This window comes from Carassius auratus, chromosome 28 (genome assembly GCF_003368295.1).
Source record: "Carassius auratus strain Wakin chromosome 28, ASM336829v1, whole genome shotgun sequence".
Lineage (NCBI taxonomy): Eukaryota > Metazoa > Chordata > Actinopteri > Cypriniformes > Cyprinidae > Carassius > Carassius auratus.
Window position 1 is genome coordinate 8,141,850 of NC_039270.1, and position 27,026 is coordinate 8,168,875.

General features: G+C 37.7%; 1 protein-coding gene across 8 annotated transcripts; it reads right to left on the reverse strand.

Moving 5' to 3' along the window:
* Positions 1–53: 53 nt before the first annotated feature.
* Positions 54–27,026, reverse strand: LOC113046668 (MHC class II regulatory factor RFX1-like). Of its 8 annotated transcripts, XM_026207554.1 has the most exons (20): positions 26,669–27,022; positions 21,538–21,878; positions 20,147–20,256; positions 18,048–18,143; positions 17,620–17,776; positions 17,453–17,535; positions 15,870–15,967; positions 13,565–14,003; positions 11,799–11,998; positions 11,530–11,649; positions 11,313–11,446; positions 10,969–11,087; positions 10,755–10,864; positions 7,262–7,413; positions 6,934–7,031; positions 5,268–5,417; positions 3,756–3,964; positions 3,267–3,420; positions 3,038–3,083; positions 54–1,848 (listed from the first exon to the last, which is right to left on the reverse strand). In XM_026207554.1, the coding sequence occupies exons 2-20, from the start codon at positions 21,872–21,874 to the stop codon at positions 1,688–1,690; spliced, it is 2,973 nt and encodes a 990-aa protein (XP_026063339.1). In that variant the 5' UTR covers positions 21,875–21,878; positions 26,669–27,022; the 3' UTR covers positions 54–1,687. The 8 variants fall into 8 exon arrangements, with proteins under 8 accessions (XP_026063339.1, XP_026063336.1, XP_026063335.1 ...); XM_026207551.1 differs by having other exon boundaries at positions 11,799–11,980; positions 17,453–17,776; positions 26,669–27,026; XM_026207550.1 differs by having other exon boundaries at positions 17,453–17,776; positions 26,669–27,026.

Consider the following 27,026-nt stretch of genomic DNA (forward strand, 5'->3'; position numbering starts at 1 on the left):
AGTTGACAAAAAAATAAATTATGCCAGTACATACAACTAGACAGTCGACACAATTCACAATTTTAGAAATTATTAATTTATTCGTATTTTTAAATTAAAAACATCTGGACTTCATTTGATAACTGCAAAGGCACAACCATTCTCATGGTTCAGATTACTCAAAACACTGCCCCCCCCCCCTTTTTTGAGCGAGAAATGGAAACAACTTCAAAAAAGTGAAAAGGGAAATTCATTTTTTTATGAAAGCGGCTGTCATACAGAGAGGATCTCCAGATCTTCTGATATGTTTCCTGTGGCTCTGTCAAGAGAATCAAAGGGCAAGAAAAGCATCATGCTGGTTTGAGATCAGTCAGCATCTACAGCAGAAATCATTTACATATGTTGAATGATATGGGATTTAGAGTTTGAATGTCCTGTAGCTCTCTCAAATTTATCATTAAATATGCCACGACACGAGAACGGAATTGAACGGATGAGTCTTGAGAAGGAAATGGCCCAAAGATCATTTCACTCTCTACTTTTCCTAGCTACTATGGGCAGTGGTGTCAAGTTTGTTTGAAGGGTTCTAGTAAAATATCCAGATCTCCAACACACAGCAAATATGCACTACACAGTGTTAGACAACGCTGTACACATTGAGATTGACACTTTTTGACCATAGGAAAAAAGTATGCAAGGACAGAAACATTTAATGTCTTGTGCCAAGCTCAGGCTGACGTTTGGCAAGAGGAAAAGTGCAACAAAATAGAAAAAAAAAAAAGAACACATAAAAAGTAAGAAGTGAAAGGAAACCCAGACAGTAAAAAAAAAACCCTCTCCTTCTATTTCTGGCAAACTGCTTTCATTTGCAGAGGTATGTATAGACTAGCCCTAAAAAAAAAAAAAAAAAAAAAAAAGCAACATTACACAACCCAGCTGATTCACGTACACCCAGTAGACTCATGGGAAATTGAGTTTATAAAGAGCCGGGCTGTAATATGCTTAAAACATTTAATGACATGGCAGTCACTGAAGGCATCAAGAACTTAAAAAGGTACCACTGACGAAAACAACTATCAACACTTCTTGAGAACCACGGACGGTCGTTCACACATGCACAAAAACACACGCGTTGGCGCTAGCCGATTAAAAACGGTAAGGTCCCGGGTCACTCACAATCACACGAACAACACGCGGATAGGCAGAAAGTATACATCAACACACAACACTCACACTTACAGTCCATCTTTTCTCCCTAACAACCATTTCAGGTTAAAAAAGCTTGCCTGACAGTTTGATTCAGATTTCAGTAGCCAATCAGAGTGCAGTCCATCGCGAACGACTCTTAGGATCCAGTTGCAGCAGGTTTTGTGTGTGTTCTTGCGTCTTAACAGCTAAAAGAGACAGAATCAGGATTAGATTCGAGACTCGAGAGCTATTTTTAGTGACCTCTTCACCCTGTCTAAGAGCTTGATATGTGATCGGTGATGGTGTTCATGTAATGTGTGTGTGAGGGCGTGGATTGGCGCTATATGTGTCTCTGTGTTTCAGTGAACGCTTGTGTATATGTGCATTAGAGACGTCGACAGGCATGGAAATGTACATATGAGCATCTGAAATGTTGTGTAAGTATGCAGCGGCAGCATTTCTGTTTTTGGGTGAGTGTTATGTGATGTGTGCTTGTAGGTGCACGTGTGTATTCAAGTTCTTAGTTCTCCATGCTTCCTGTGCTGAACAGAACCCTCTGGTCGGTTCGAGCCAGCTTAGCGGGCGGTTCCAGAGATTCGTCCCCGATAGCGCCCCCATCAGACTGCAGAGACAACTCCTGACACTCATCGTCACTGTCTTCTTCCTCCTCCTCTTCCTCTTCTGAGACACAAAGACATAGAGATATATCGATTTTATTCAGTACTGAAAAACATTGGATATCCATCTGATATTTTTTAAATTCTTTTAAAATGACAATAAACTTTAAAATTACTTTGTACATTCGTGAAAATAATAATTACTTTATTTTAAATACATATAAATTTTTATTATTACCAAATCAATGTTGGTAATATTTTTGTTTTCAAAATATTAATAATATATTTAATATTTTGTATTACATTCAAACATAATTTAAATGATAAATTACTGTAATTAATAACCACTTAATTTTGGTACATATACAATTTTAAAATATTATCATAAATTAGATGTATTTTTATATTGATATTTTTACTATTTTAAATTAATATTTTTGAATTTTCTTTCAAAATAATGATAATCTGGTATTTTAAAATCACAAATAAAAATGATTGCTCATTAATATTAATAAGAATTATTACTTCATTCAAAATATGTCTAATCCATCTGAGACTTTTTAAATATTTTAAAATTACAAAATAGAAATTTAGTGAAAATAATAATTACTTTATTTTACATATATATATATATATATATATATATACATTTTACCAAATCAATATACATTTTTGTATTTTTATTTGTAATATTTGTTCAAAATATTTTTTATTATTGCTTTGAAATACATTAACTGACTCTATTCAACGTACATTTATTAAACGTTACTGTAAATAATAATTTATATATATATATATATATATATATATATATATATATATATATATATATATATATATATATATATATATATACACTTTATAATATATGATTATCATTTTAATGCAATTTTAAAATTAAAATTATAAGATGGATTATATATATATATATATATATATATATATATATATATATATATATATATATATATTATATAGTTTTAATTTTAAAATTGCATTCAAATTATAATCACATATAAGTAAAATAAAGTAAATATTTTTTTTTTTTTTAATTGGCTGTTTGCCTGTTGGTCGCTATGTGTTGTTCTGAGTTTTTAGTGCAGTCCTATGTGGTTGTTTGCATGCTTTGGGAAATGAATTATTTGTTGTTGTTTTTTCCCACTAAAACCTCAATTTAGTAAATGAAGAAGAAACTACTACAAATCTGTGACTTGATTATTGTGTCTTTGGCGTTTGGGTGTAAAACTACTAACCTTTATCGGGATCAAGTGGGTTCAAACTTCGACCAAGACTTGCAAACTTAAGAAGCAAAAGAGAGAATTATGAAATATAAAACACTACAGTCACAATCTGTCTGTCACAGTTCCTCAGTTTAATATCCTGTTATGAGAGAAGTGACGCACTTTTGTTTTGTCTTACACACTGAAATGAGAAGTGCATCTAAGATCAGGTAAAGATTTCTGTTTCTGAGTGTGTTTGTACCTCTCCCATGACAGCAATGGGAGTCTCACCCTTGGCCTGGGCAACTCTGTGCTCTATCAGATAGTACATGTACTCATCATAAAGCAGGCGGATTAGGTGAAATGAGCCGAAGCTTGCGGCACTGCGGAGAGTCAGGTCTCGGATCACCATAGAGCTAAAGAGAGAACAAAGAAAAGATACAGGAAGTGTGGAAACCAGAAGAGAGCAGTTTGATGAGTAAAAGTGAGAAACATATTTGACATTACAGTTACTGGGTCCAACAGTCATTACAACTCTCTTCTAAAACCAAGCACGCGATCTGAAGACTGTTATACATTTTTGACTCTAATGTAATTAACTAAAAACTCAATATTGTGTTATGTATCAACTGTGGACAGTAGATCTAGGATTAAGAACTGAACTGATTCGTCACATGATCTTCTTGTCCTTCGTGCCAAATTCCCTGTGATGTCCACAAACCTAATGTTGGTACAACCTTTGGAGGCTCACCTGTAAAAACTCCACTTCAGCAGGAAGAGTTTAGCTGCTTTTGGAAAGGCCGAGCTAGACTGGTAGGGCTTTAAGACCTGCGAGACCACACCGTCCAGCCAGGCTGCCCACTGCTCCAGAGAGTTCTGCTGCTGGAGGGTCAGTTTGAAGTCCTGCTCCAGCCGCTGCACCACCCGGTCCTCACACCGGCACACCCAGGACGCCTGCTCCTACAAGAGATTCACAAACACAGACTAAACCAAACAGCCATGAACCCGTGTGCTGAGCTGAGAAGCCTTTACCTAATTCAGTTTACCTTTTACAAAATGACTTGTGCTGCGTGATTGGTCAGAGGCCTCAGTTAAGGAGTGAAAGAAAGATTATTTGTGGATAATTGTGGCAATGGTCGCTCAAAAAAACTGAGGAGAATTTCTCAGATATTAATATAGCATAATGAGAAATTTTTAAATACATTTTGTAGGCCAGGCACAAGTGTTGGGGGAAAAAATTATGACAAATACAAAAATGAAAAAATTTTTGAAGGAAGGTGTTCCCTGTGTGAGCAAAGTCAGTAAGTTTTAGACCAGTGCAATAACATTAAGTAGCATTTTTTGGAAAATCTCAGTCAAAATGGCCGGAAGATAACATGCAGGTTAACAATGAACTTTTACATTATCCCATATCTTTATGATATTCTGGTCTGTAAGCTATAGCTCAATTCTCTTTAGCAAAGGCCACGTACATTGATATTCCTCTCAAAATTTCTCGAAAGGCTAGTATTTCCCTTTTTGGTATGGTGTAGCGGTTAAAGCTATGACCAAATTGTAACCCAAAATGTTTTGCATCCCACAAAGACACCTCACCCAGGATTGGTAACTTGTACAATAAAACAGTAAAAAACACCCCTATGTTGTTCCAAACCTGTATGACCTACTTTTATCTATGGAACCTGAAAAAATATATTTTGAAGACCACCGGCACCCAAACAATTTCAGTTCCCATTGACTTTCATTGCGTTTTTTGACCAAACAATGGAATTCAATGGGAAGAGAAATGGTTTGGTTACCAATATTCTTCAAAATATCTTCTTTTATGTTGTTCAGGAAAAAAAGTCATGTATTCTTCAAAATATCTTCTTTTATGTTGTTCAGGAAAAAAAGTCATGTTGTTCATACATGTCTGAACAACATGAGGGTGAGTAAACAGTGAAAGAATTTTCATTTTTGTGGTGACTGTCCCTTTAATATGTATACCGTAAGTCACTTTGGATAAAATCATCGCCTAAATGACTAATGACAACGTAACCCCTTTTTAAATGACTTAAGGAAACTGCATGTTATGCTAAACACTCACTTGTGTTTCCGTTCCCTGACAGCTAGACAGACCACAAACACACAACTGTATGTCAAAAAGTGAGTTCATGTCAGATGGTGACTGATTATAGCACTAGGTCAGCCCTCATAAATACGGTCTATCATAAATACAGCCTCAACTCTGCCTGGAAACATGAGGGAGTTGTCCAGTCACACACACCTGCACATTGGCAAAATCCACTCTGTTGAGGTCGCTGAGCATCTGGTTGATCTGTGCCGTGTTTTGCAGAACGGCACGAGCTGCTTGGGCCAGGTGGTTTAGAGAGGTGTACCTGCGCAGGGTCTGAGCAAACGCACTTGCGGACGTCACCTAAACAAAGACCAATTCACAGAGAAAGGAGGCAATAAGAAAGAAAAATCTATTTTTGCCATATATTTCACTTCTTTCTGTCTTTGTACCATTAATACATCCAGCAATTTTTACAGGTTCAAACATCCTCCTCATTATAAACAAAGTATGTATTTAATCAAGATCTGAGGGGCAATATGATGTCACCTGCGCACAGTCGTTTGTATAAACACTGCCTCTAGAGCAAGACACCATAGGCCCCGCCCACTGCCGTTCAGTCGCTTAACGGCTGACACTTGACTACGCTGAATGGGAATGCGAAAGTGTCGCGTCACGTCAAAAGCAAATATAAATTACAATCACTGTAATTGTACTACAGTACTAAAGTATACAGATGTGAGTTTGCTTTGTCGTCAGTAGGACAAATCGATTGAAAGAACTTTCGCTTTGACCCGTTTGGTTTAAAAAGCTCATTCGCATATTTTTACAGATATCATCCAACATAAAGAACAAGTGGATAGTTATTTTTAGTGGCACACCAGATCATGTCAAAGGACTGATCGGAACATTTTGTTTTGTAAATGAGGCACAGTGTTACGAAGAGTTCACAAAGAAATACTTGTTGAAAGCGTGAAGTACTAGATCTGACTGCAGCTGCATCACAAACAGTTATTTCAGTTATTTCATAATGCTATGTCTGGAAATGATAGTTTTATTTTGAAAACACACATGCAATATCAAGGGGGCGTTGATACTGTTTCCTATGCAGTGGCGCTAGCCAATTATAACAGTGTCTGATTAGGTTCAAAATGAGAGTTATAAAAATATTATTAATTAGATTTTTGTGCAAAAAACTATATTAATATTATTATTATATTATTATTATTATTTTAAGTAAACCTTAGAGACATGTAAAAATTATTTTAAAAAAGTACTGCATTTCTGACTATGCGTCACAAGCACACCATGTTATCTTCCTGTCAGCACTAACTTTCATTAGTCATTCATAAAACAGGAGTTTTGTGGTATTGACTGTAGTGGCTGACTAATGTCGGAAATACCAGAGTGAAAGGTCGCTGATAAAATGTAATGAAAGCAAATAAGGCGTACACTTCAGTTCAAAGTTAGGGGATGTAAGATTAATTTTTTTATGAATATTTTTGTTATTTTTAAAATGTTATTTATTTGCGATGGCAAAGCTGAATTTTCAGCAGTCACTACTCCAGTCTTTATTGTCACATGATCCTTCTTCTAATACACTGATTTATTGTTCAATAAACAGCTGTGCAGCTTAATATTTCTGCGAAAACCGCTGTGTTGTGATGTTTTTATCAGCTGTTTAGACTCTTATTCTGACAGCACCCATTCACTGCAGAGGATTGATGAGCAAGTGTTGAAATGCTACATTTCCCCAAATCTTTTCTGATGAAGAAACAAACTCGCCTACATCTTGAATGTTCAGCGGGTGAGTAGCAAACTTTCATTTTTGGGTGAGCTATTCCTTACTAAATATTAGTACTTTGTTGCGATCACTGACCTTCACGCGGACCATCTCTTCAGGAATGTTCATCATGGCATTAGTCAGCCAGCTCTCAAGACTTTTCGCAAAGTTTCGGATGGCTTGCGTTAAGGCACCTGGAGAAAGAATTAAGATACTTCAGAAAAATAAATGATGTTGTGTGGCAGTAATTGGTGCCCCAGCAGCCTGAATGTCGACCTACATCTAAACTAGCGAATGTCAATGCGAGTAAAAATAGGCCACTCCTGGCAGAATGTGACTCACCTGATGGATCACCACCAGCTCTGGCACATACTGCTGCATAGTAATAAGTAAATCTGTATTGAGAGAACATGCCGGAACTCACTGGGAATAGGTCTCAGAACGTCTGGGATGAGCATCTCCACCAGGCCCTGGTACAGTGTGTTATCACAGTCACGACTCCAGCGAAGCACTGGATCATATTTACAGAGCACCACCAAACATGACTTGGGCAGCCTCTTCTCAGACTCGTCATGCCTAAGACAGCCAAAAATTAAAATAAAAAAAAAAACAGATAAAGTTTGTCTTATTATTCATTAACCCTAAACCCTAAAGCTACTGTATCATATCTGATATGCAAATTTATAAGGTCTCTAAATTTTGAACATGATTATATACAACTGATTAAAAACCAGCTACAATCTGTTGTCTGACTGATACTCTTATTAGTCTCATTCTAAAAACATCCACCTTCAGGGCATGGTACACATGTCCTTTTGCTGTGAAATCAGTTTTTTTTAAGTAAACATAAGAATAACTTATAATTGTTAGTTAAATTGCAAGACAAACACTTACTGGACTGAAGCGACTTTCTAGAAAAATGGTATTACAATGTGAGTACCAAATATAATCCATCAGGCTTTTGAGGAATGCTGCATTGCATTGCATGTTAAACTAAAAATATGAGAGTACATAAACACATGAACATCATTTCTACAATCTCAATTCATGAGCATTTTAACCATTTATTTTATGAAAAACTATCATCATATCATGTACATACAGAAACCTAAAGGTCTTCACAGCAACCTGTCAAAATTGAAGTTCAGTTTAACATGAAAAAAAAAAAAAAACCATACGGAATATGTAATCATATTCATTTTGCCTAAATTTAGCATAACAATTTTTTAAATACAGTATTTCTGCAAAAAAAAAAAAAAAATTATATATAATTTTTTTTATTATAATTTTTTATATATATATATATATATATATATATATAAAATCAACGGAGGCTTGCGAATGAGTGTTTTGCGTAATACTTGTTTATAGATCTGCTGTTCGAATTATCACTTGCTGCGAGGAAGGAATACTTCATTTCTGCAAATTTCTACTTTGTATATTCGTTGCCGTTTGCATTTTTGATTGCACTTACTTGGGATTTTTTTCACTTCAGTGACTTCAGCATTTATCTGGATAAGCCTTATGCTACAGACCTTCCATTTTGTTGATCTCAAATGACTTCCCAATACAAGCACGCACAAATCAGGCAAGAGGCAACCAACTTAACTTTACACACGCAATTGTATGGCAGACATAATTCTGGTAAAACCCCTACATATCTCTGACCATTTCTTCATTACATTTAAACTACATTTTGCTACCTGTGTGCCCCCACCCCTCATACCGTTGATTTTTAGACGAAACATTCGCTCTCTTTCCCCTTCTCATCTTTCCTCCGTAGTATCCTCCTCTCTTCCCTCACCTACCCATTTCTCATCTCTGGATGTGAATGCAGCAACGGACACTTTATGCTCTACTTTAACCTCTTTTCTAGACGATATTTGTCCTCTCTCCCCAAGCCAGCACGGGCTGGCCCTTCTAACCCCTGGTTATCTAATGTTCTTCAAGAGCACCGGACCAAACTCAGGGCAGCAGAAAGAAAATGGTGCAAATCAAAGGATCCGTCAGACCTGAGGATGTATCAGTCTTTGCTTTCATCTTTCTCTGTCAAGTTCATACTGCAAAATCTTCATACTTCCACAACAAGATCAACAGCCCTCCAGACACACGTAATCTCTTCAAAACACATTCTTCACAGACAAAACCAGAATGATAAGTAGTCAGTTCTCAGCCCCACACATACAGGACTTCAAACCAACCACACCAACTGCTAAAACTCCCATCTTCTCTTTCTGTCCCCTCACTGAGGCAGAAACATCTAAACTTCTCCCCTCCAGCCATCCTACAACATGCCCTTTAGACCCAATCCCCTCACACCTCCTCAAAGCAATCTCTCCTACACTCTTACCAGCAGTCACACATCATCAACACATCTCTCCTCACAGGCACATTCCTCACTGCATTCAAGCAGGCTCGGGTAACCCCACTGCTCAAAAAACCTACATTAAACACATCTCTTACAGATAGCTACAGACCGGTCTCTCTCCTTCCGTTTATAGTGAAAACCCATGAAAGAGTTGTTTTCAACCAGATATAATTGTTTCTTTCACAGAACAACAAACTTGATGCTAACCAGTCAGGATTCAGAAGAGGCCATTCAACGGAGACTGCACTACTGTCAGTCACAGAAGCCTTGCGGATTGGAAAAGCTGATTACAAATCATCAGTTTGTATTCTGCTGGATCTATCTGCTGCTTTTGACACTGTCAATCATCAGATCCTCCTGTCTGCCCTCACAGAGATGTGATCCCACTTTACTGGTTTAAATCCTATTTTACTGATAGGTCTTTCAGGTGGCTTGAGGAGGGGGGGTATCAACTTGTCTCTGGGGTTCCTCAGGGATCAGTTCTTGGACCCCTCCTCTTCTCCATATACACGACATCACTGGGTCCCATCATTCAGGCACATGGATTCTCTAACATTGTTATGCTGATGAAACACAGCTCTATCTCTCATTTCAACCAGATGATCCAATGATAGCTGCACGGATCTCAGGCTGTCTGGCGGACATCTCGGCATGGATGAAAGAATATCACCTACAGCTCAAACTGGCAAAGACTGAGCTTCTTCCCTGCCACTCCAACTCTATAGTATGATTTCTCCATCCAGCTAGGCTCTTCTACAACTCCACATCAACTTCGGTCAGAAATCTTGGTGTAACCTTTGATAACCAGCTGACCTTCAAAGACCATATTTCAAAGACTGCTAGATCTTGCAGGTTTGCATTGCACAACATCAGAAAGATCAGGCCCTTTCTAACGGAGCATGCTGCACAACTTCTTGTCCAGGCACTTGTCATTTCTAGGACTACTGCAATGCTCTTCTGGCTGGACTTCCATCAAGCACAATCAAACATCTACAAATTATTCAGAATTTAATGGCATGACTGGTCTTCAACGAACCCAAAAGAGCCAATGTTACAGCTCTCTTTGCACTGGCTAACGTTTGTGGCTCGCATCAAGTTCAAGACATTGATGCTTGCATATAAAACAGTCAGAGGCTCAGCACCCACCTACTTCCACTCCCTATTACGAATCTACATCCCCCCAGAAGTGTGATCCGCTAGTGAGTGAGTCCTTGTGGTACCATCACAGAGAGGCTCAAAATCACTTTCCTGGCTGGTGGAATGATCTTCCCACCTCTTCGGAATGCTAAATCCCTGACAATTTTCAAGCGACAGCTGAAAACTCATGTCTTTCAAAACTACTTGGCTTTATCGTAAAAACGTTCTCTTTATTTATTCCTTCTTTTTCTATCTTGTACTTATTTGAACAATGTCTAAAACTTGGTATTACAGGCACTTCCAATTGCCACCCTTGCTCAGTAGAACCCCCCAAGAACCATCTTGATAAAATCCTCCTGAAAGCAGGAAACTGTGAAAACCTTGACATGACTGAACTGAGAAGCAAACTTACACAGCTAGGGTTGCTGAGTCTCCTGTCTGACTTTCGCTGAACCTCCAAAACGTTTTCCAAAGAGTCTCCACCAAAGGGAACTGAAGGTTGACCATCACATCCAAAATGGCCTGAAGAAAAACATAACATCAGTAAAAATCAATATCACAGATATTCATTGTGATGTCGACAGTCAATCTCTGTTTGCAAACAGAGAAGAACAGAGAAGACTCACTTCGCAGTGTTCTCTGTAGAGCAATTGAAAGCTTTTAACATGTTCCAGCTCAATGCCCTCGGGTAAAGCCCTACCCTGCAGGTCCACATCAGGGAATTCCGGGAGAGCTCGGGACGCATCTAAACATCAGTGATAACAGAAACAATATAATGATTTGTTGTAAAAATCCATGTGAGGGCTTTTCACACGTTTAACCCTGGGTTATGGGTATTTCGAAACTCCGCTCTAAACCCCGGGGTAAAGGTACGTTTCACATTTGTAACTTAGAAGTGGGATCAGCACCGCTTTTGCATGCATATCAGTTTACGCTTCTGACATTAAAAGTTCACACTGATATCACTTACCTAGAAACTGCTGGTACTGCTGGACCTGGGTGCTGATGTCCGACAGACCCGAGCTCTGCTGTTGCTGCTGTTGCTGTCCAGATCCTGACGACATTCCGTTAGTGATTCCCTCCACCTTCTGTACCGGCTTCAGCCTTCAGGGAGACAGGACCAGACTGAGAAACACAGGAACCAGCGAGACTGAAAGCAAATAATGAAAGAGAGCACATGTGTCCACCTTTGTTTCTGGGAGAATGGCTGCTGCCTCATGGCCAGGTGTTGTTGGTCCTCCATCAGCCGGAGCAGAGATGAGCTCGCTTTGATCCGAAGTCCATAGTAGTGATATTTGGAATTCCCTCTGGAACAAACACACCAAAGCTTCAGTGCACCTGCATGACCTGAACCAGAGGATCATGGAGGCTTCTATCCACACATACATCTATATGCATGACTCTCCATTCAAGAATTTGGATTCTGTAGATTTTTTTTTGTCTCTCTTTCTCTCACCGTGTGCCCAGGCGTCTGGTCCTCAACCCCATGAACACCGAGCGGATGAGTTTTCCGAAGGATGCCGCGTTGACGGGTTCCAGCTTTTGCTCCTGACAGTGCAGCAGGTAGTGGCAGTAGAGAGTAGAACGGGGCAAACTCACCCCTTCCGCTGTCTCATAATTATCCAACAACCACTGCACCTGAGGGCCAGAGGACAGCTGCCGGGATAAGACACACAAACAGCCACACACACACTCAGACAGAGAGCCCAGGCTAAAAGATGTCCTAGAACAGACAACACACAAACAACCAGCTGCAAACCCGCGCATATCCTTTTGCATGCGGACTGTAATCAGACACTCATGCATAGTGTAATTCATTTAAAGTCAACAGTAAACTACATTCACAAACCACATTTTAGTTCATTTTAAAGTGAAACAAAATACTCAAAGTGGAAAACAATGTTGAACGGGGCTTGATTTTATTGTCACGAGTTGATTGGATGATGAGAAGCAGATGTTTTAAACCCGAAATGTGAGTTTGCAGTGAGTTTTTTAAATTCATGGTGACTTTAAATGAATACAATTTCCTTGAATGTACAACAAATGGCATTATTTAGCAATGTCTTTACATTCCGTTCTGACAGCTTCATGAAAGCATACAGTGCTGTGAACAGGTCTTTTGTCTGATTTTTTTTCACTGAGTCTGTGCACATTTTATATTATGTTTATTGCATATATGATTGTGTTAACATACAGTCTGGTGGTAAAAGAGGAACAAAGTTTCTGGTCTTTCATTTCTTTGGAGTTCAAGGTTTCAGTTGTGCAATAAATCAAGTTTGAAGTAGTGCGCCAACAGATGAATCAAAAGCAGAACTGTTCGGTAGACATAACAACAAAGTGTTTTGTTTTGTTTTTTGGTGAAAAAAATCACATACCATCAGTCAACTTTTTTGGGGCCAGATTTTTTCATGTTTTTGAAAGAAGTCAGTAAGGCTACATTTATTTGATTGTAAATACAGTAAAAATTGTAATATTACAATTTGAAATATCTATCTAGGATCTTTCGTAACAATATAAATGTTTTTACTGTTACTTTTGATTCATTTACAGCATCCTTGCTGAATACAAGTATTAGTTTCTATTAACTTAATAACTAATTCATTTCTAGTATTTAAAGAAACATAACATGACATGCACACATTTTACAGAATGGTATGCATCCCCAAAAATCTGATGACATTCGGTGTCTAAACATGCAAAAATACAGAAAACCAGATGGGGGCAAACACTTTTGCACAGCTCTGTATGCCTCTCGACAACTGTTTCTGCGTGCCGTGGCATACAAGACGAGTATGCAATGAAACGATAAATCAATAAAATGCTAAACTAAAGGAATTTTGTAAACCGAATGCGCAGCAAAACTGGAAAGCTGCTCATGGACGTTATGAATATGGTTATGACTGAATTTGAATGTTTTTAACAATGAATATGACAGCACAGTGAAAGCCTTAGCAAGCGCCACTGACAAGCTACATGTCAACTGGACATGCGTCATCACTGAAACGCATGCTGTTCCGACAAGTCTATCTGATGACTTTTTCTTCATAGAATAAAACTGAAAATGAAATAAATTTGGACTTGGAAGTAACACTGTGCTCTCTGACATGTGGAACAGAGCAATGAGATCACCATGCGTATAAAATCATTTGGGTGGCGGGAAGAGGTGGGGATCTGTGAGTGGCGATGAGCGACGACTAAGCCCCGCCCCTGCTGTCGTCATACCTTTTTGTCTGCCGACGGCACGCTATTGTCCTCGCCTTCGTTTATACTCACGGTGGCTGGAGAGGCACGAGTGGGGTGCGGATAACCGTGACCGTTTCCACTGCTGCCGGTCCCGCTGCCAGCCAACATGTAGCCGCCCTGAATCACATAGCTCCCGCTGCTACCGTTAGCCTCGCCTCCAGAATCTCCAGAACCGTTCGACGCTGTCCCAGTGGCTGCCACTACAGCTGTGACTGCCGCTGTCGTGGGATTGGCCACGATCTGCCCCGTCCCCGCCACAAACATGGACACCCCGGGGGATCCCGTGGTCACGGAGACAGTGAGAGGGGTGCCGGGGGACGTGGCCTCAGAACCAGAGGCAGGGGTGGTCTCATAGTACGGTCCAGCAGTGGTCTGGGTGTACAGAGGGGTCTCTGTGTACGGGAAACTGCTGGAACGACTGGGAGAAAATGAAGAGGCTTAGGATTCTGAATAGTATTCCGTTTGAACAACTTTTACTACCTTGGGCTGCTCAGACATAAAATTCCAAACAGTCTTGTTGCATATTTAAATCTTTTGAAATGTAACCTTGGGTTAGTAATTAGTAGTTCTGAGATTTAAAACTTTTCAAATCCTGTGTTAAAATGATTATTTATCTACATATTTAAGCACAAGGACCTTTTTTAATAAGTACTATTTCAATACTTCATATCTAAATATTTTTTAAATTAATAATAAAAAACGTAATATTTTATATTGTCTGGATTTCTGAAGAAAATTACAGAGACAAAAAAACATGTTCAAAGGTATGGTTTGGTAAGATTTTTTGATAGAAAATAATACAGTTACTATATAAAACATTATTATAATTTATAATTACTGTTCAAAATATATAAGAGTGGCGGTTATACTAACAGCTTTCGCCAGGGCAAACCATCTTTTGGAGTTAAAATAGTACTGTCAGGATTTGGAAGTACTGTCAGGATGTCAGTGAAGAATGGACAGTTATTTTTGTGCCTGAACTTATTGAATATTCATTTCTAGGAGTTTCTCTTTCAGACGAAAAGTGTATGGGTGGAGAGTATTTAAATGAATCATGCAATGCGTTTTACTAACGTTTACACTTGTCAGATCAAATTAATGGTATTTGCGCCATTATTTAACGCCCAAATAAAGCATGTCTTAAACTATTTTGCGCTTGAAAAGGCTACAATTATCATTGCTAGGAGGCACCGCGGAGAACAGAGACATGTGGTGGAAGGGAGAGGATTTTTCCACATGTATTAATTGATTTAGAAAGCAAGAAGAACACATTGTCCAAACATATCGTTTCCCAAGCCATGTTATTTTTAATTTGCTTCAGGAAATAAAAGACGACTTGGAACCCCCAACTAGTCACGCAATACCAGGTCTATCAAAATTTCTTGCAAACCTTCATTTTTTTGGCCTCTGGTTCTTTTAAACGTAATATGGCTTCTTTATTTCTTTGTTCGCTAATTTGCACTGCACTTGGTATATTGCATTAGTCGATATGTAAATGAGATGTTGCGTCAGTGTTGTTTAATTTACGTGTTGTCTGTAAATCACCCACAGACATTTCCCCTCCCATCTGTGCGATTTTGGAATTGCGCTCTCGTGCTAATTTGCCCTGTTTAGTAAAACTGGCCCTAAATTGCAATGTATCCCCGTGATGCAAAGCTACATTTTCATCACCATTACTCCAGTTTTCAGTGTCACATTATCGTTCAGAAATAATTTTAATATGCTGATTTGCTGCTCAGTGAATATTTGAGCATATGGAATAACGGTTTTATAAAAGCAATATGCCCTGTGAAGCCATGGTTTACAGTGAATTGATAACAACTAAAGGGCGTTGTTAGGCACAATGTGCAGTGTTCTTGGGGCTTATTTCTTGAATTCAATGACAGTTTATGGTTGGCTGTAGTGCTGTCAAACATATAATTGTGATTAATTGCATCCAAAATAAAAGATTTGTTTGCATAATATATGCATGTGTACTGTTAATTTTATTAATTACAAAACTTTTATTTTGGAAGCGATTAATCATGATTTAACGCACTAGTTGGCTGTCTGTTTTTAAACAAGCACAACTTTTTTTCATGCTGAATATCTTTTGACACCACAATTGATATTCATATTTTACAAGCAGTGCTGATCTTTTTTTCAAATACAAGTGTGAAGGTTTGTCTAACCCATGGTTAACAGTGGCTAACCATGAGCTAGCTGTTAATTCAGGAAGTCCTGTAGCTGATCCTGCACATGTGCACAGGACTGGGGCTGAATGTGGGTTCCTGTAAACACTCACATGGTGCTGGTGGTGTAGTTAGCATCTCCTCCTTCCACATACTGCACCTGGTTAGTATACACATGCTGTACTGGCACCTGTTGGAGCTGCTGCTGTACCTGCGGCGCACAAACACCAAAACACAAATTAAGAAGGCAAAATTGGCGATCACAGTTCTGCAATAAATTTACATCTACAATCAAAACGTGCCTGCAGCCACATTCAATGCACTAATTTAGTGTTTCCCAACCTAAGTCTTATGTACACTCCAAAAAACAACCTCAGCAGTAAGGTTCAAGTGCTTGTCCTCAACATTAAACTCATATTACACTGGATAGCATTTTTCATCATTAACATAATGGAAACTATCAAAAATTCACTTTTTAAATAAAAACAATCAATACTGTGGGTGAAAAAATAGACTCACAAAGTCTATAAATAGAGTTTATTAGGATTATTTTACTTAGCTTTTATTAAGATTTAAAAGTTATGTAGCGTTTTAATATAAAATATATTACTGATAATATAAAATTAATTAAGAAAATATATAAACAAATGTTTTTTTTTAACTCATTTTTTTGTTTTATAAAAACAAAATTATGGTCCCACTTTATATTAGGTGGCCTTAACTACTATGTACTTACATAAAAAATTAAGTACAATGTACTTATTGTGTTCATATTGTATTGTAAAACACTTTTGCTGCTATTGAGGTGGGATGGGGTAAGGTCAGGGAGAGGGTTGGAGGTATGGGTAAGTTTAGGGGTGGGTTAAGGTGTAAAGTATGGGTCAACAGTGTAATTATAAATGTAATTACAGAAATTAAATACAGATGTAATTACATGTCGTTTTTTTTTAAATATAAGTACAATGTAAAAACATTTATGTAGACAACAAGTACATTGTACTAAATTATTAATTAAAATGTAAGTACATAGTAGTTAAGGCCACTTAATATAAAGTGGGTCTGAAAATTATTTTAATATATTTAGATAGTATGTATATCTAGACTACTACTGTATACTAAAGTTTGGAGTCAGTACCATTTTTATGATTATTTTTTATTAAATTGATCAAAGTGGCAGCAAATACATTTATATTGTTTAAGTGCTGTTCATTTGAGCTTTCAATGAAAAGAAAAAAAATAAGAAACTAAATGAAATCTAAGTAAAATCACTGTTTCCACATAAACAACAACTGTTTCAACATTGACGACAATAAGAAATGCAAGTTACCATATAATAATTATTTTTAAAGGATCATGTGACAATAAAGCCTGGAGTAATAATAATGGCAGCTGAAATTTTTTAAATGTATTAAAATAAAATACAGTTTTTATTATATTTCACATTACTGTTTTTACTGTATTTTTAACCAAATAAATGCAGCCTTGATTAGAGTAAAGAGACTTCTTTCAAAAACATAAAAAAAATCTTACCAACCCCAAACTTTTGAACAATATTGTGTGCATCATATTTTTTTTTTTATTTAGACTTAGACCCTGGGTTGCAAATCACTGTACTAAATGATCTAACAAAATCAAATTACTCTCACTGGCTGACCACAGACATACCTACAACACTGTTTTAACTAGAGTCACCTACGCTATGGGCTGAGGACATCTCAAAGAGGTGCACATCTGGCACCGGAGCAGAGGTGTAGGAGACCCTGTCTGTCTCCCAGCTCACTGACATGACGGGTAGAGAGAAGGTGATGGGTGAATAGGCCACAGGTAGAGACGAGGGGAAACAGGATGAGTAATCCAGCAAACCTCCACTGACAGATGCATAGGATAAACTGTCTCCAAACAGGTTACTGCTTTTCTCTAGTAGTACTACTGCTGGCCTACACTCCAACCAGTTTTCTATCTGTCTCTTCACTTCACTCTCTCTCTGTGCATCCCTTCCTCTCTGTCTGAGAAAAGGGTTCTGAAAGCAACCGTCAGAGGGTTAGACGACGGCAAGCTTAGTGGACTTTGCATTAAAGGAATAGTTAAGCCACTTTTTCTAGATGAGAAATTCCTTTAATGCAATACATTTGAAGATGATTTGATTGTGAACGTTCAAACTATTTAATGTGAGTCACATAAAATGCATTTTAAAGAGAGAGAACTTGGACAACATCATTGGCATCAATTTGACTGCAAAGCCAGTCTTTACTGACAGAACAACACACATTTATATGAGTGCGAGCGCTCACCTCCTGTGTCAGGTGCACTGATTGTAGGCTGGTGACATTCAGCTGCGTGCCCGGCTCGGTTTTCATTGTCTGAGATGTGGCTTGAACTACTGACCTCTGGTAATAGATTACAGGGAAGAATGAAAAACATTAGCTTGCATTATAAAAAAAAAAAGAAAGAAAACTACAGTGAGAATTGCAAACGGCAATCTTATTTCTCCATAAACTGGGCCATGGTGTACAGCTCTGACGCTTTGTATGTGTGTGTGTACTTTCACAGAATGAAAGAAGTTACAGAAAAGAATCTTCTCAGACACGTAACTTACTATTTTTTATTTTATTTTTCTCATTAAAAAGCTTTACCCCTGAAGAAATGCACTTGTGTTTAAAATAAGATCAATCATATCATATCAGTGGCCTAATAAAATGTATTTGGGGCAGAGATGATCACATGTTAACCTGAATAGCCTTGGTTTACCTCAGTAACCCTCCTGTTTTCAGAACCTTCCCCTTATGGAGAAATAAACTGCAGCTTACTGTGAATAGAGTATTTCTATAATGATATTGGGCAATCTAAACTTCCTAGCCAAAACACAATAAGACTAAATGATCCTTTAAGTATGTTTTAGGTATACTACCATTAAGTCGAGAAGACTTTATGTTTTTAAGTCTCTTACGTTCACCAAGACCATATTTCTTTGACCAAAAATACAGTAAAAATTGTAATGTAAAAAAAAAACCCATTTAATATATATAATGGAAAATGTGATACGATTTCCTCAAGATTCTTTGATGAATAAAAAGTTCAAAAGAACAGCATTTATTTGAAATATTTTTTTTAATAATATTATAAATGCCCTTTATGGTTACCTTTAACAAATTTAATGCAACCATACAAAAATTAATTTCCTTTTCCTAAAAATAAACCATACAAAAACCCCAAACTTTTCAACAGTAGTGTATGACTTACAGTTTATAAAAGCAATTATTACAGTAATGCATTTATAAATGGAAGCTTTAGTGATGATTAAACGGGAACATTCATTTAAACCTTAAAATTAATCTTATTGTTAAATCTAAGACAAAAATGCACATTATATGGATTTGCGTGATGGTCTGCATCAGTACATCTGGACATACAGTTGCTCAACTGTGGATGATATACAGCTGTTATCCTGTAGAAAAGGTTATTTAGCTCGGTGTGTATTTACCAGAATCGTTTGGACATTCCAGCAGAACTGTTAAACCACCAATTTGTCTTTAACACATTTTTGTTTTTTGTGAGCAGCTGTTTACTCTGTGGTTACCTCCCTTCAGGGTATTCGTGATGGTAGACAACAGCAAAATCTCTCAATCGTCACGACTCGTGTTTGAAGACTGCAGGGCAAGCCTTTTTCTAAGAACTGCCGTTCTACAAAACTCAGATTCAAACAACAAGCAGAGCTGAATTTCTTCCATCTGTGGACTGACTGAGGCCCAGGTGTTTAAAAACTGTTTTCTAAGCTTCAACAACACGTCTTCTGATTGGATCAAATCTCATTTAATTAAACCATATTGAAGTTTTATTTTAAAAAGCACTAAGTATGAAAGAAAAGTTCTGTATTTTCTAGAATTTTAGATATTACATGTCGAAAAAAAAACAAATTATAATCCATTCATTTCAACACATTTCAATTATTTCATTTCAATACAGATACAGTATATGCTTCACTGACATATTTTGTTATCATAACCTTGAATTTGAAGCCATATAATTCCAAAGATTTGTGTTTCGGTCTGTTCATCTACAGTATCTACACTACTGTTCAAAAGTTTCGATTTGGAAGGTTTTTCAAATGTTTTTGAAAGACCTGTCTTTGGTTCACCAAGGTTATATCCTGAAACATTATTACAATTCGAAAGAACGGTTTTCTGTTTGAATATATTTCAAACAGTAATTATTCATGTGATAGCAATGCTGTTCAGTGCATCCGTGCTGAATATAACAGAAGTGTATATGTTCAGTTATTTCTTGATTTAACCCTTGATGCTATTTCAGTGCAATCCAAGTAGTGCTTGTTTCGGGGAGTGGTGGTGCAGGTGGCTTTACTGTGTATTTGGACACACAGGGTTAGGGTTACCTGTTGGGAGGTCTGCACCTGCTGCACCACCTGTGTAGGAACTCCAGTCTGGATTACAGCAGCAGGGGGACTAGAATCGGACACAGAGTCACTGGAGTGAAGAGAACCCTCTATTGGAAGGAAAAATGGAGGAGTGTATTAATTAAGGGTGCTCCGATTTATCGGCTACCGATCACAATCGGCCGATAATCGCTAAATAAACAGTTTTCAATGCTCAGGCACACTCCTTTTGCAGTGCTCATGTTAACGGATTGAAGCGTTCACTGCACACACGGTTGCGGTCTGGCAGTGTTTTAAGGAGTGGAGCGTCTGCAACAGTTCGGGGATAGTTTCCACACAGAGTCTATTTTTTGCTGTGCTGCACGCAGTTAATTAAAGTAACAGCTTATTGTTTGTGGTAAATATGAACATGCACTGACACAAAAATTTAGTAATTACACCATAAATGCATATAATTAAAGTCTACTTCACAGCCAGTACATAGACTAAGGTTTCTTGGCTAGGTTTAAAGGAAAAGAGTAATTTTAGATAAACAAGGCAATAATTTTAAAGTTCTTGAAGTTCTTAATTAAAGTTCTTTAAAACTTGAAAAGTAAATGCAAAAGTAAAAAGCACTGAATAATTGATGAAAGATTGTATTACTGCACTGTGTAAAAAAGAATCACAATGTTGAAAAAGCTTTTTAGGTAACAATGTTTGGATTTAAAATCTAAATAATGGATAAATGTTGTGTCTGTGGTAAACAGCCCTGGATCAGGAGCAGACGCGTGTGTGAAAGGGCAGTCTGTGCTGCTTCTGTACCACAGATGGACTACAAACACACTGCAAACAGAGCATGTGTGAACCGCACCTCAAATACAGCTCACAAAATCGGGCTTGTGCTGTGTAAGCTATTGTGCAACAATTACACAGTTGTAAAAACAAAAATACAGAGCATGATCCAACATTTAGGTGAGAAAAATACATATTTTTTTTAAAAATGGCCCCCTCCACCCCTCAAAAAAAAACAAAAAAAAAAACATTTAAATCCTCTCACAAAAGTCACCTTAGAGAGGAATCAATTTTCAAAAATGAAATTCAGGCCCTGAACCAATGTTTAAAAATCATGATTTGGATCATCACTATAAATAATTAATTCTACATGACAAAAGAAGGCTTTAAAAATATCAGTATCGGTGATCGGATCGGCAGATACTGCTTTTTGTTATCTGCGATGGGCCTCAAATCTTGATCGGAGCACCCCTAGTATTAATATTAGACAGATGTTTTATCCTCATCTTTCTGGGAATCGAACTCATGACCTTGGAGTTGGTAGCTGGAGTTGTTTCTGAGCAGAGACTATAGCGCGTCATTTATTCTTAGGTTGAGGTAAGATGTTCTTTTACTCTTACCTGTAACTGTGACAACGATGTACTGTGGTGTAGTCTGACTGCTGGACTGCGTAGTTGAGCTCTGAATCTCAGCCGTGACATATTGAGTCTGAGTGGGCGGGGCTTGTGCGGGCGGTGCCAGGGCGATTGCCTGGCTCTTCTGTGCTTGAGAGGGAGGGGGTGTGGTCTGGCCGGTGGGCGGGTCCGTTGATGCCGTGGCCCCTGTAGTCTGAAGTTCAGCCAGGTATTGTTGGGGAGCTGCCGTCACGGTGGCAGCTTGGCCTGATGTGGGAGTCACACCGCCTCCCTGAGGCTGGGAGGTCTGCTGTAGCTCCCTCACATACGCTGGAGTTGCCATTGGACTGAAGGCAATGAAAGAAAAATTAAATCACAGATTCACATGATAATATATACACAATATAACAAAACAAAAGAAAATAGAAAGCCCCATTTACAGTGGTGTGAAAAAGTGTTGGCCCCTTCCTGATTTCATATTTTTTTGGCATGTTTGTCACACTTGAATGTTTCAGATCAAACACATTTAAATATTACTAAAAGATAAGACAAGTGAAAAACATGCAGTTTTTAAATGAAGGTTTTTATTATTAAGGGAAAACAGAATCCAAAACTACATGGCCCTGTGTGAAAAAGTGTTTGCCTCCTAAACCTAATAATTGGATGGGCAACCCTTCTCAGCAACAACCGCAATCAAGCATTTGCGATAACTTACAATAAATCTGTTACAGCACTGTGGAGGAATTTTGGTCCACTCATCTAAGTAGAACTGTTGTAATTGTAATTGTTCATTGGAGGGTTTTCAAGCATGAACCCCCTTTTTAAGGTCATGCCACAGCATCTCAATAGGATTCAGGTCAGGACTTTGACTAGGCCTCTACAAAGTCTTAATTTCGTTTTTCTTCAGCCATTCAGAGGTGGACTTGCTGGTGTGTTTTGGATCATTGTCCTGCTGCAGAACCCAAGTTTGCTTCAGCTTGAGGTCTCGAACAGATGGGCAGACAATTTTCTTCAGGATTGTTTAGTAAACAGCAGAATTCATGGTGCCATTTATCACAGCAAGTCTTCCAGGTCCTGACCCCAGACCATCACACTACCACCACCATATTTTACTGCTGGTATGATGTTCTCTTTCTGAAATGCGGTGTTACTTTTACACCAGAAGTAATGGGACACACACCTTCCAAAAAGTTCAACTTTGGTCTCGCCAGAGTATTTTCCCCAAGAGTCTTGGGGATCAAGATGTTTTCTGGTAAAACTGAGAAGAGCCTTTATGTTCTTTTTGCTCAGCAGCGGTCTTCGTATTGGAACTCTGCCATGCAGACCATTTTTGCCCAGTCTGTTTCTTATGGTGGAGTCATAAACATTGACTTTAACTGAGGCAAGCGAGGCGGCCTGCAATTCTTTGGATGTTGTTATGGGGTCTTGTGTGACCTCTTGGGAAGTCGCTGCTGTGCTCTGGGGTAATTTTGGTCGGCCGGCCACTCCTGGGTAGGTTCTCCACTGTTCCATGTTTTTGTCATTTGTGAATAATGGCTCTCACTGTGGTTCGCTGGAGTCCCAAAGCTTTAGAAATGGCTTTATAACCTTTTCCAGACTGATAAATCTCAATAACTTTCTTTCTCATTTCTTTGGATCACGGCATGATGTCTAACTTTCGAGGATCTTTTGGTCTCCTTCACTTTGTCAGGCAGGTCCTATCTAAGAGATGTCTTGTTTGCGGACAGGTGAGGCAGTTATCAGGCCTGGCGTGGCTAGACAAATTGAACTCAGGTGTGATAAACCACAGTTTTGACAGGAAGGCAAACACTTCTTCACACAGGGCCATGTAGTTTTGGATTCTATTTCCCTTAATAATAAAAACCTTTATTTAAAAACTGCATGTTGTGTTTACTTGTGTTATCTTGACTAATATTTACATTTGTTTGATGATCTGAAGCATTAAAGTGTGACAAACATGCAAAAAAAATAAGAAATCAGGAATCAACACTTTTTCCCAGCACAGTAGATACATTTGTATGATTGGAAATGCTGTATTCTTATGTATTGCTAGGGCAATAGGTGTCTTAATGTAAATAAATAAGCAAGACATAATTTTTCACATCAGGGCCCGGATCCCCTTTTTTTAGGGGTTTATTCTGTGATAACACCTGACTGAATGTATATTATCAAGACAAGCAAACAAATCAAACCATACGTACAGTCAAACCAATTATTACACAGCTTTACACCAAATATGTTGAATAAAACACTGGTTTGAGCTGAAACAGTTAAAATCGTATCTGTTTATTGCCGTAAACCATTAGAAATATGTAAAACAGTTGTCCTGGCAACAAGAAACAATACAACAATAGTTTTAATAATACAGTTTTCTGAATTCAGTTTCAATACAATGGATAAGTGAGACTCAAGATGGTAGCAGCTGCATTTCTATGAATGAAGAGAGCAAGTTAGAGGTGTGATATGAGAGACATGGAAGAAGCTCTGGCCTCAGCTTACTGGATGAGCAGTCCGTTATTCAGCAATGCTTTTAACAGCATTCGTTACTGTGGGATATTATACCTCTAATGATGCAAAATGAGCAGTCAGAATCAAGCTTTTGAGAGAGCCGTGCACTCAATTCTTTATTTCATCTTTTGCTAGGTGTAGCAAATCACCATTGTCAATAGTGTAGGATGAGTTATGCCCTGATGTAAGAAGTCTAAGTATGAACAATAATAATGAAGATGCTTTCCATAGCTAATAACACTAAGAAAGTTAGTTGAGTTTTCATTATTATCACTAATCACCACCTTGGCACCACCATATGGTTCCAGGAAAGCCCTAAAGACTACAACCATTGTTGGGCCAGCAAAAAGAAGAGGAGGGAAGGCTGAGAGTTTGGTGTCCTATTACCAGTAATCTGATCACTTTAACGAATGCAAATGAATGAGGGCACACACTATTGCCAAGAACACAAAGTGGGACATGGACACACACACACAAAAAATAGTAGGTGCATTTCTATAAAAATAGTGTCTTCGATATTTGAAAATCCAATATCATTGTCTGTAAAACCTTAAATATGACCCAGGAACACAAAACCAGTAATAAAGATTTTTTTTTTCTTTAAATTGAGATTTATACATCATCAGGAATCTGTTGGAAAAATCTGAAATTTTTTTGTTAGGATAGGACAATATTTGGCTAAGATACAACCTGAAATCTGGAATCTGAGGGTGCAAAATCTAAATATCAAGAAAATCGCCTTTAAACTTGTCCAAATGAAGCTCTTAACTATGTAGGCTATATTAATTTAATCAAAAATTTAGTTTTGATATATTTACAGTAGGAAATGTACATTCTACATAGGTCAACATGGTCTTTACTTAATATCCTAATGAGTTTTGCCATACAAGAAAAATAGATAATTTTTGTAATAAATGTATTATTGGCTATTGCTACAAATACACTTGAGCTACTTACATTTACATTTATTCATTTAGCAGAAGCTTTCATCCAAAGCGACTTACAAATGAGGACAACCGAAGCAATCAAAATCAACAAAAGAGCAACAAAATGTAAGCGCAAATGACAAGTCTCACTTAGCCTAATGCAGTAAACATAGCAAAGTATATATATATATATATATATATATATATATATATATATATATATATATATATATATATATAGCATATATTATTTTAAATCTTATTGAGAAGAATTCATTTTTCTCTGGATTCATTAAGTTATTTTAAATATATGCAATTCATACAAAAAAACTATATGAGAACAAAATTCTGTGATGATCGAATCATGATCCTGACTTCAATTTCGTAATTATATATATATATATATATATATATATATATATATATATATATATATACTTTGCTATGTTTACTGCATTAGGCTAAGTGAGACTTGTCATTTGCACTTACATTTTGTTGCTCTTTTGTTGATTTTGATTGCTTCGGTTGTCCTCATTTGTAAGTCGCTTTGGATGAAAGCGTCTGCTTAATATATATATATATATATATATATATATATATATATATATATATATATATATATATATATATATATATCATTATACATATTATGTATAAATATATAAAGCAGAATTAAAATAGAATAGAAAGTGCTAGAGTTAGAGGGTCAAATAAAGATGGAACAGATGTGTTTTTACTTTTGACTGGTTTTGTGGTCCAGGGTCACAAATATCAATGTCAATAAAAAATCTAAATCAATGTCAAATTCCATGTGTCAGTACTAATTTTCTTCATTGCTGTTACTCTAATCTGCAAAATTGATGATTAAATTATGTTATAATCAAATCATATCAAGCCTGTATACACCTTGCTGCTTTTGTTTCCTTATAACGTTACGTGTGTGTGTGTGTGTATAGATAGATAATAAAACCTAATATATATCTTAGAAATGTATTATTTACATAAATGAACAGGTATTGGCTTCTATAACATACGCATATGCACCCATAAGGCATATTTACAACCAATAGAAATGTCAATAAATAAACAATATGAACTGGTTAGTATATCCATAACCTAAACGGATGAAGTGACACAGTGTACACCTCACGAAACAATCTGCTCGTGCTCGTGCGAACATCTCGACCTGCGCAGTTAAAGCTCCTGCTTTGCATCTTATTTACAATGCACTGACTGACTCGAATGCGACCCGGGCGCATTATATTACAGATGCTTTCATATCCAGTAGACATCGAGTGGTCAGTAAAGGCGAAGAGCAGGGGCTCGTCTGCTTTATCCGCCAATAACGGCAGCTTCGTCACCGTGGTCGACGGTGTAACTATGCCAACAGCGTTTATCACACCTAGCTCCATAGCAACGCTAGCCGAGCGCTACATCCAGCGATGTGTGTGTATGGAGACTCACGTATTACTGCAAACAACACCCGCCATTTTGTACAACCTGACTAGTATATGATCATAACAACGAGCAGCTCTGGAGGAGGCTGGTAATAATAACAATGTCTGTCCTCAGAGAGACGCATCTGACCGCTCACCGATCATGATTATTGGACATCGATAGACGCTGAAAACATCATCATCCTCGCACCTGTTTCCGTTTTCCACACAGTGAGACCTCACATGAAATATAAAAAACGGAATCACCTCTTATTTCCAGTGACTCTTCCAGCGGTACTCTGGATTTAATACGCTTTTTTTCAGTGAATCGGTTTGTTGTTGTTGTTGATTCTCGTTGCTGGGTTCTTGTCACCACGACTACCGTGGCTATGGCGCTTCGTCTTCACCCGGGCAACTGTTGCTACCCACTCGCTGCGTTCCCGCCCCATTCCTTCGCTCTGATTGGCCTGGGTACAATAAGTATAACGCCGCGTCTTCTTATTGGTGGAAGCGGGCAGCAAATGTGACACACGTCACCGGGTTCGTCTGAAGCGTGTCAATCATAACCATAACCGTGCCTCACGCTTTTGTGTGCTGATCTCAAATCAGTCGTGTCCGTGGGGTT

What these genes read in the sequence shown, in the direction of transcription:
- LOC113046668 (XM_026207550.1), bottom strand. Translation starts at nt 21,874, where the DNA reads ATGGCAACTCCAGCGTATGTGAGGGAGCTACAGCAGACCTCCCAGCCT. An exon ending in ACCAGACGCCTGGGCACACG is followed by an intron (nt 11,650 to 11,798) that starts GTGAGAGAAAGA and finishes TGTTTGTTCCAG; the next exon opens with AGGGAATTCCAAATATCACT. An exon ending in TGGATTTTGCCAATGTGCAG is followed by an intron (nt 3,965 to 5,267) that starts GTGTGTGTGACT and finishes AATCTCTTGTAG; the next exon opens with GAGCAGGCGTCCTGGGTGTG.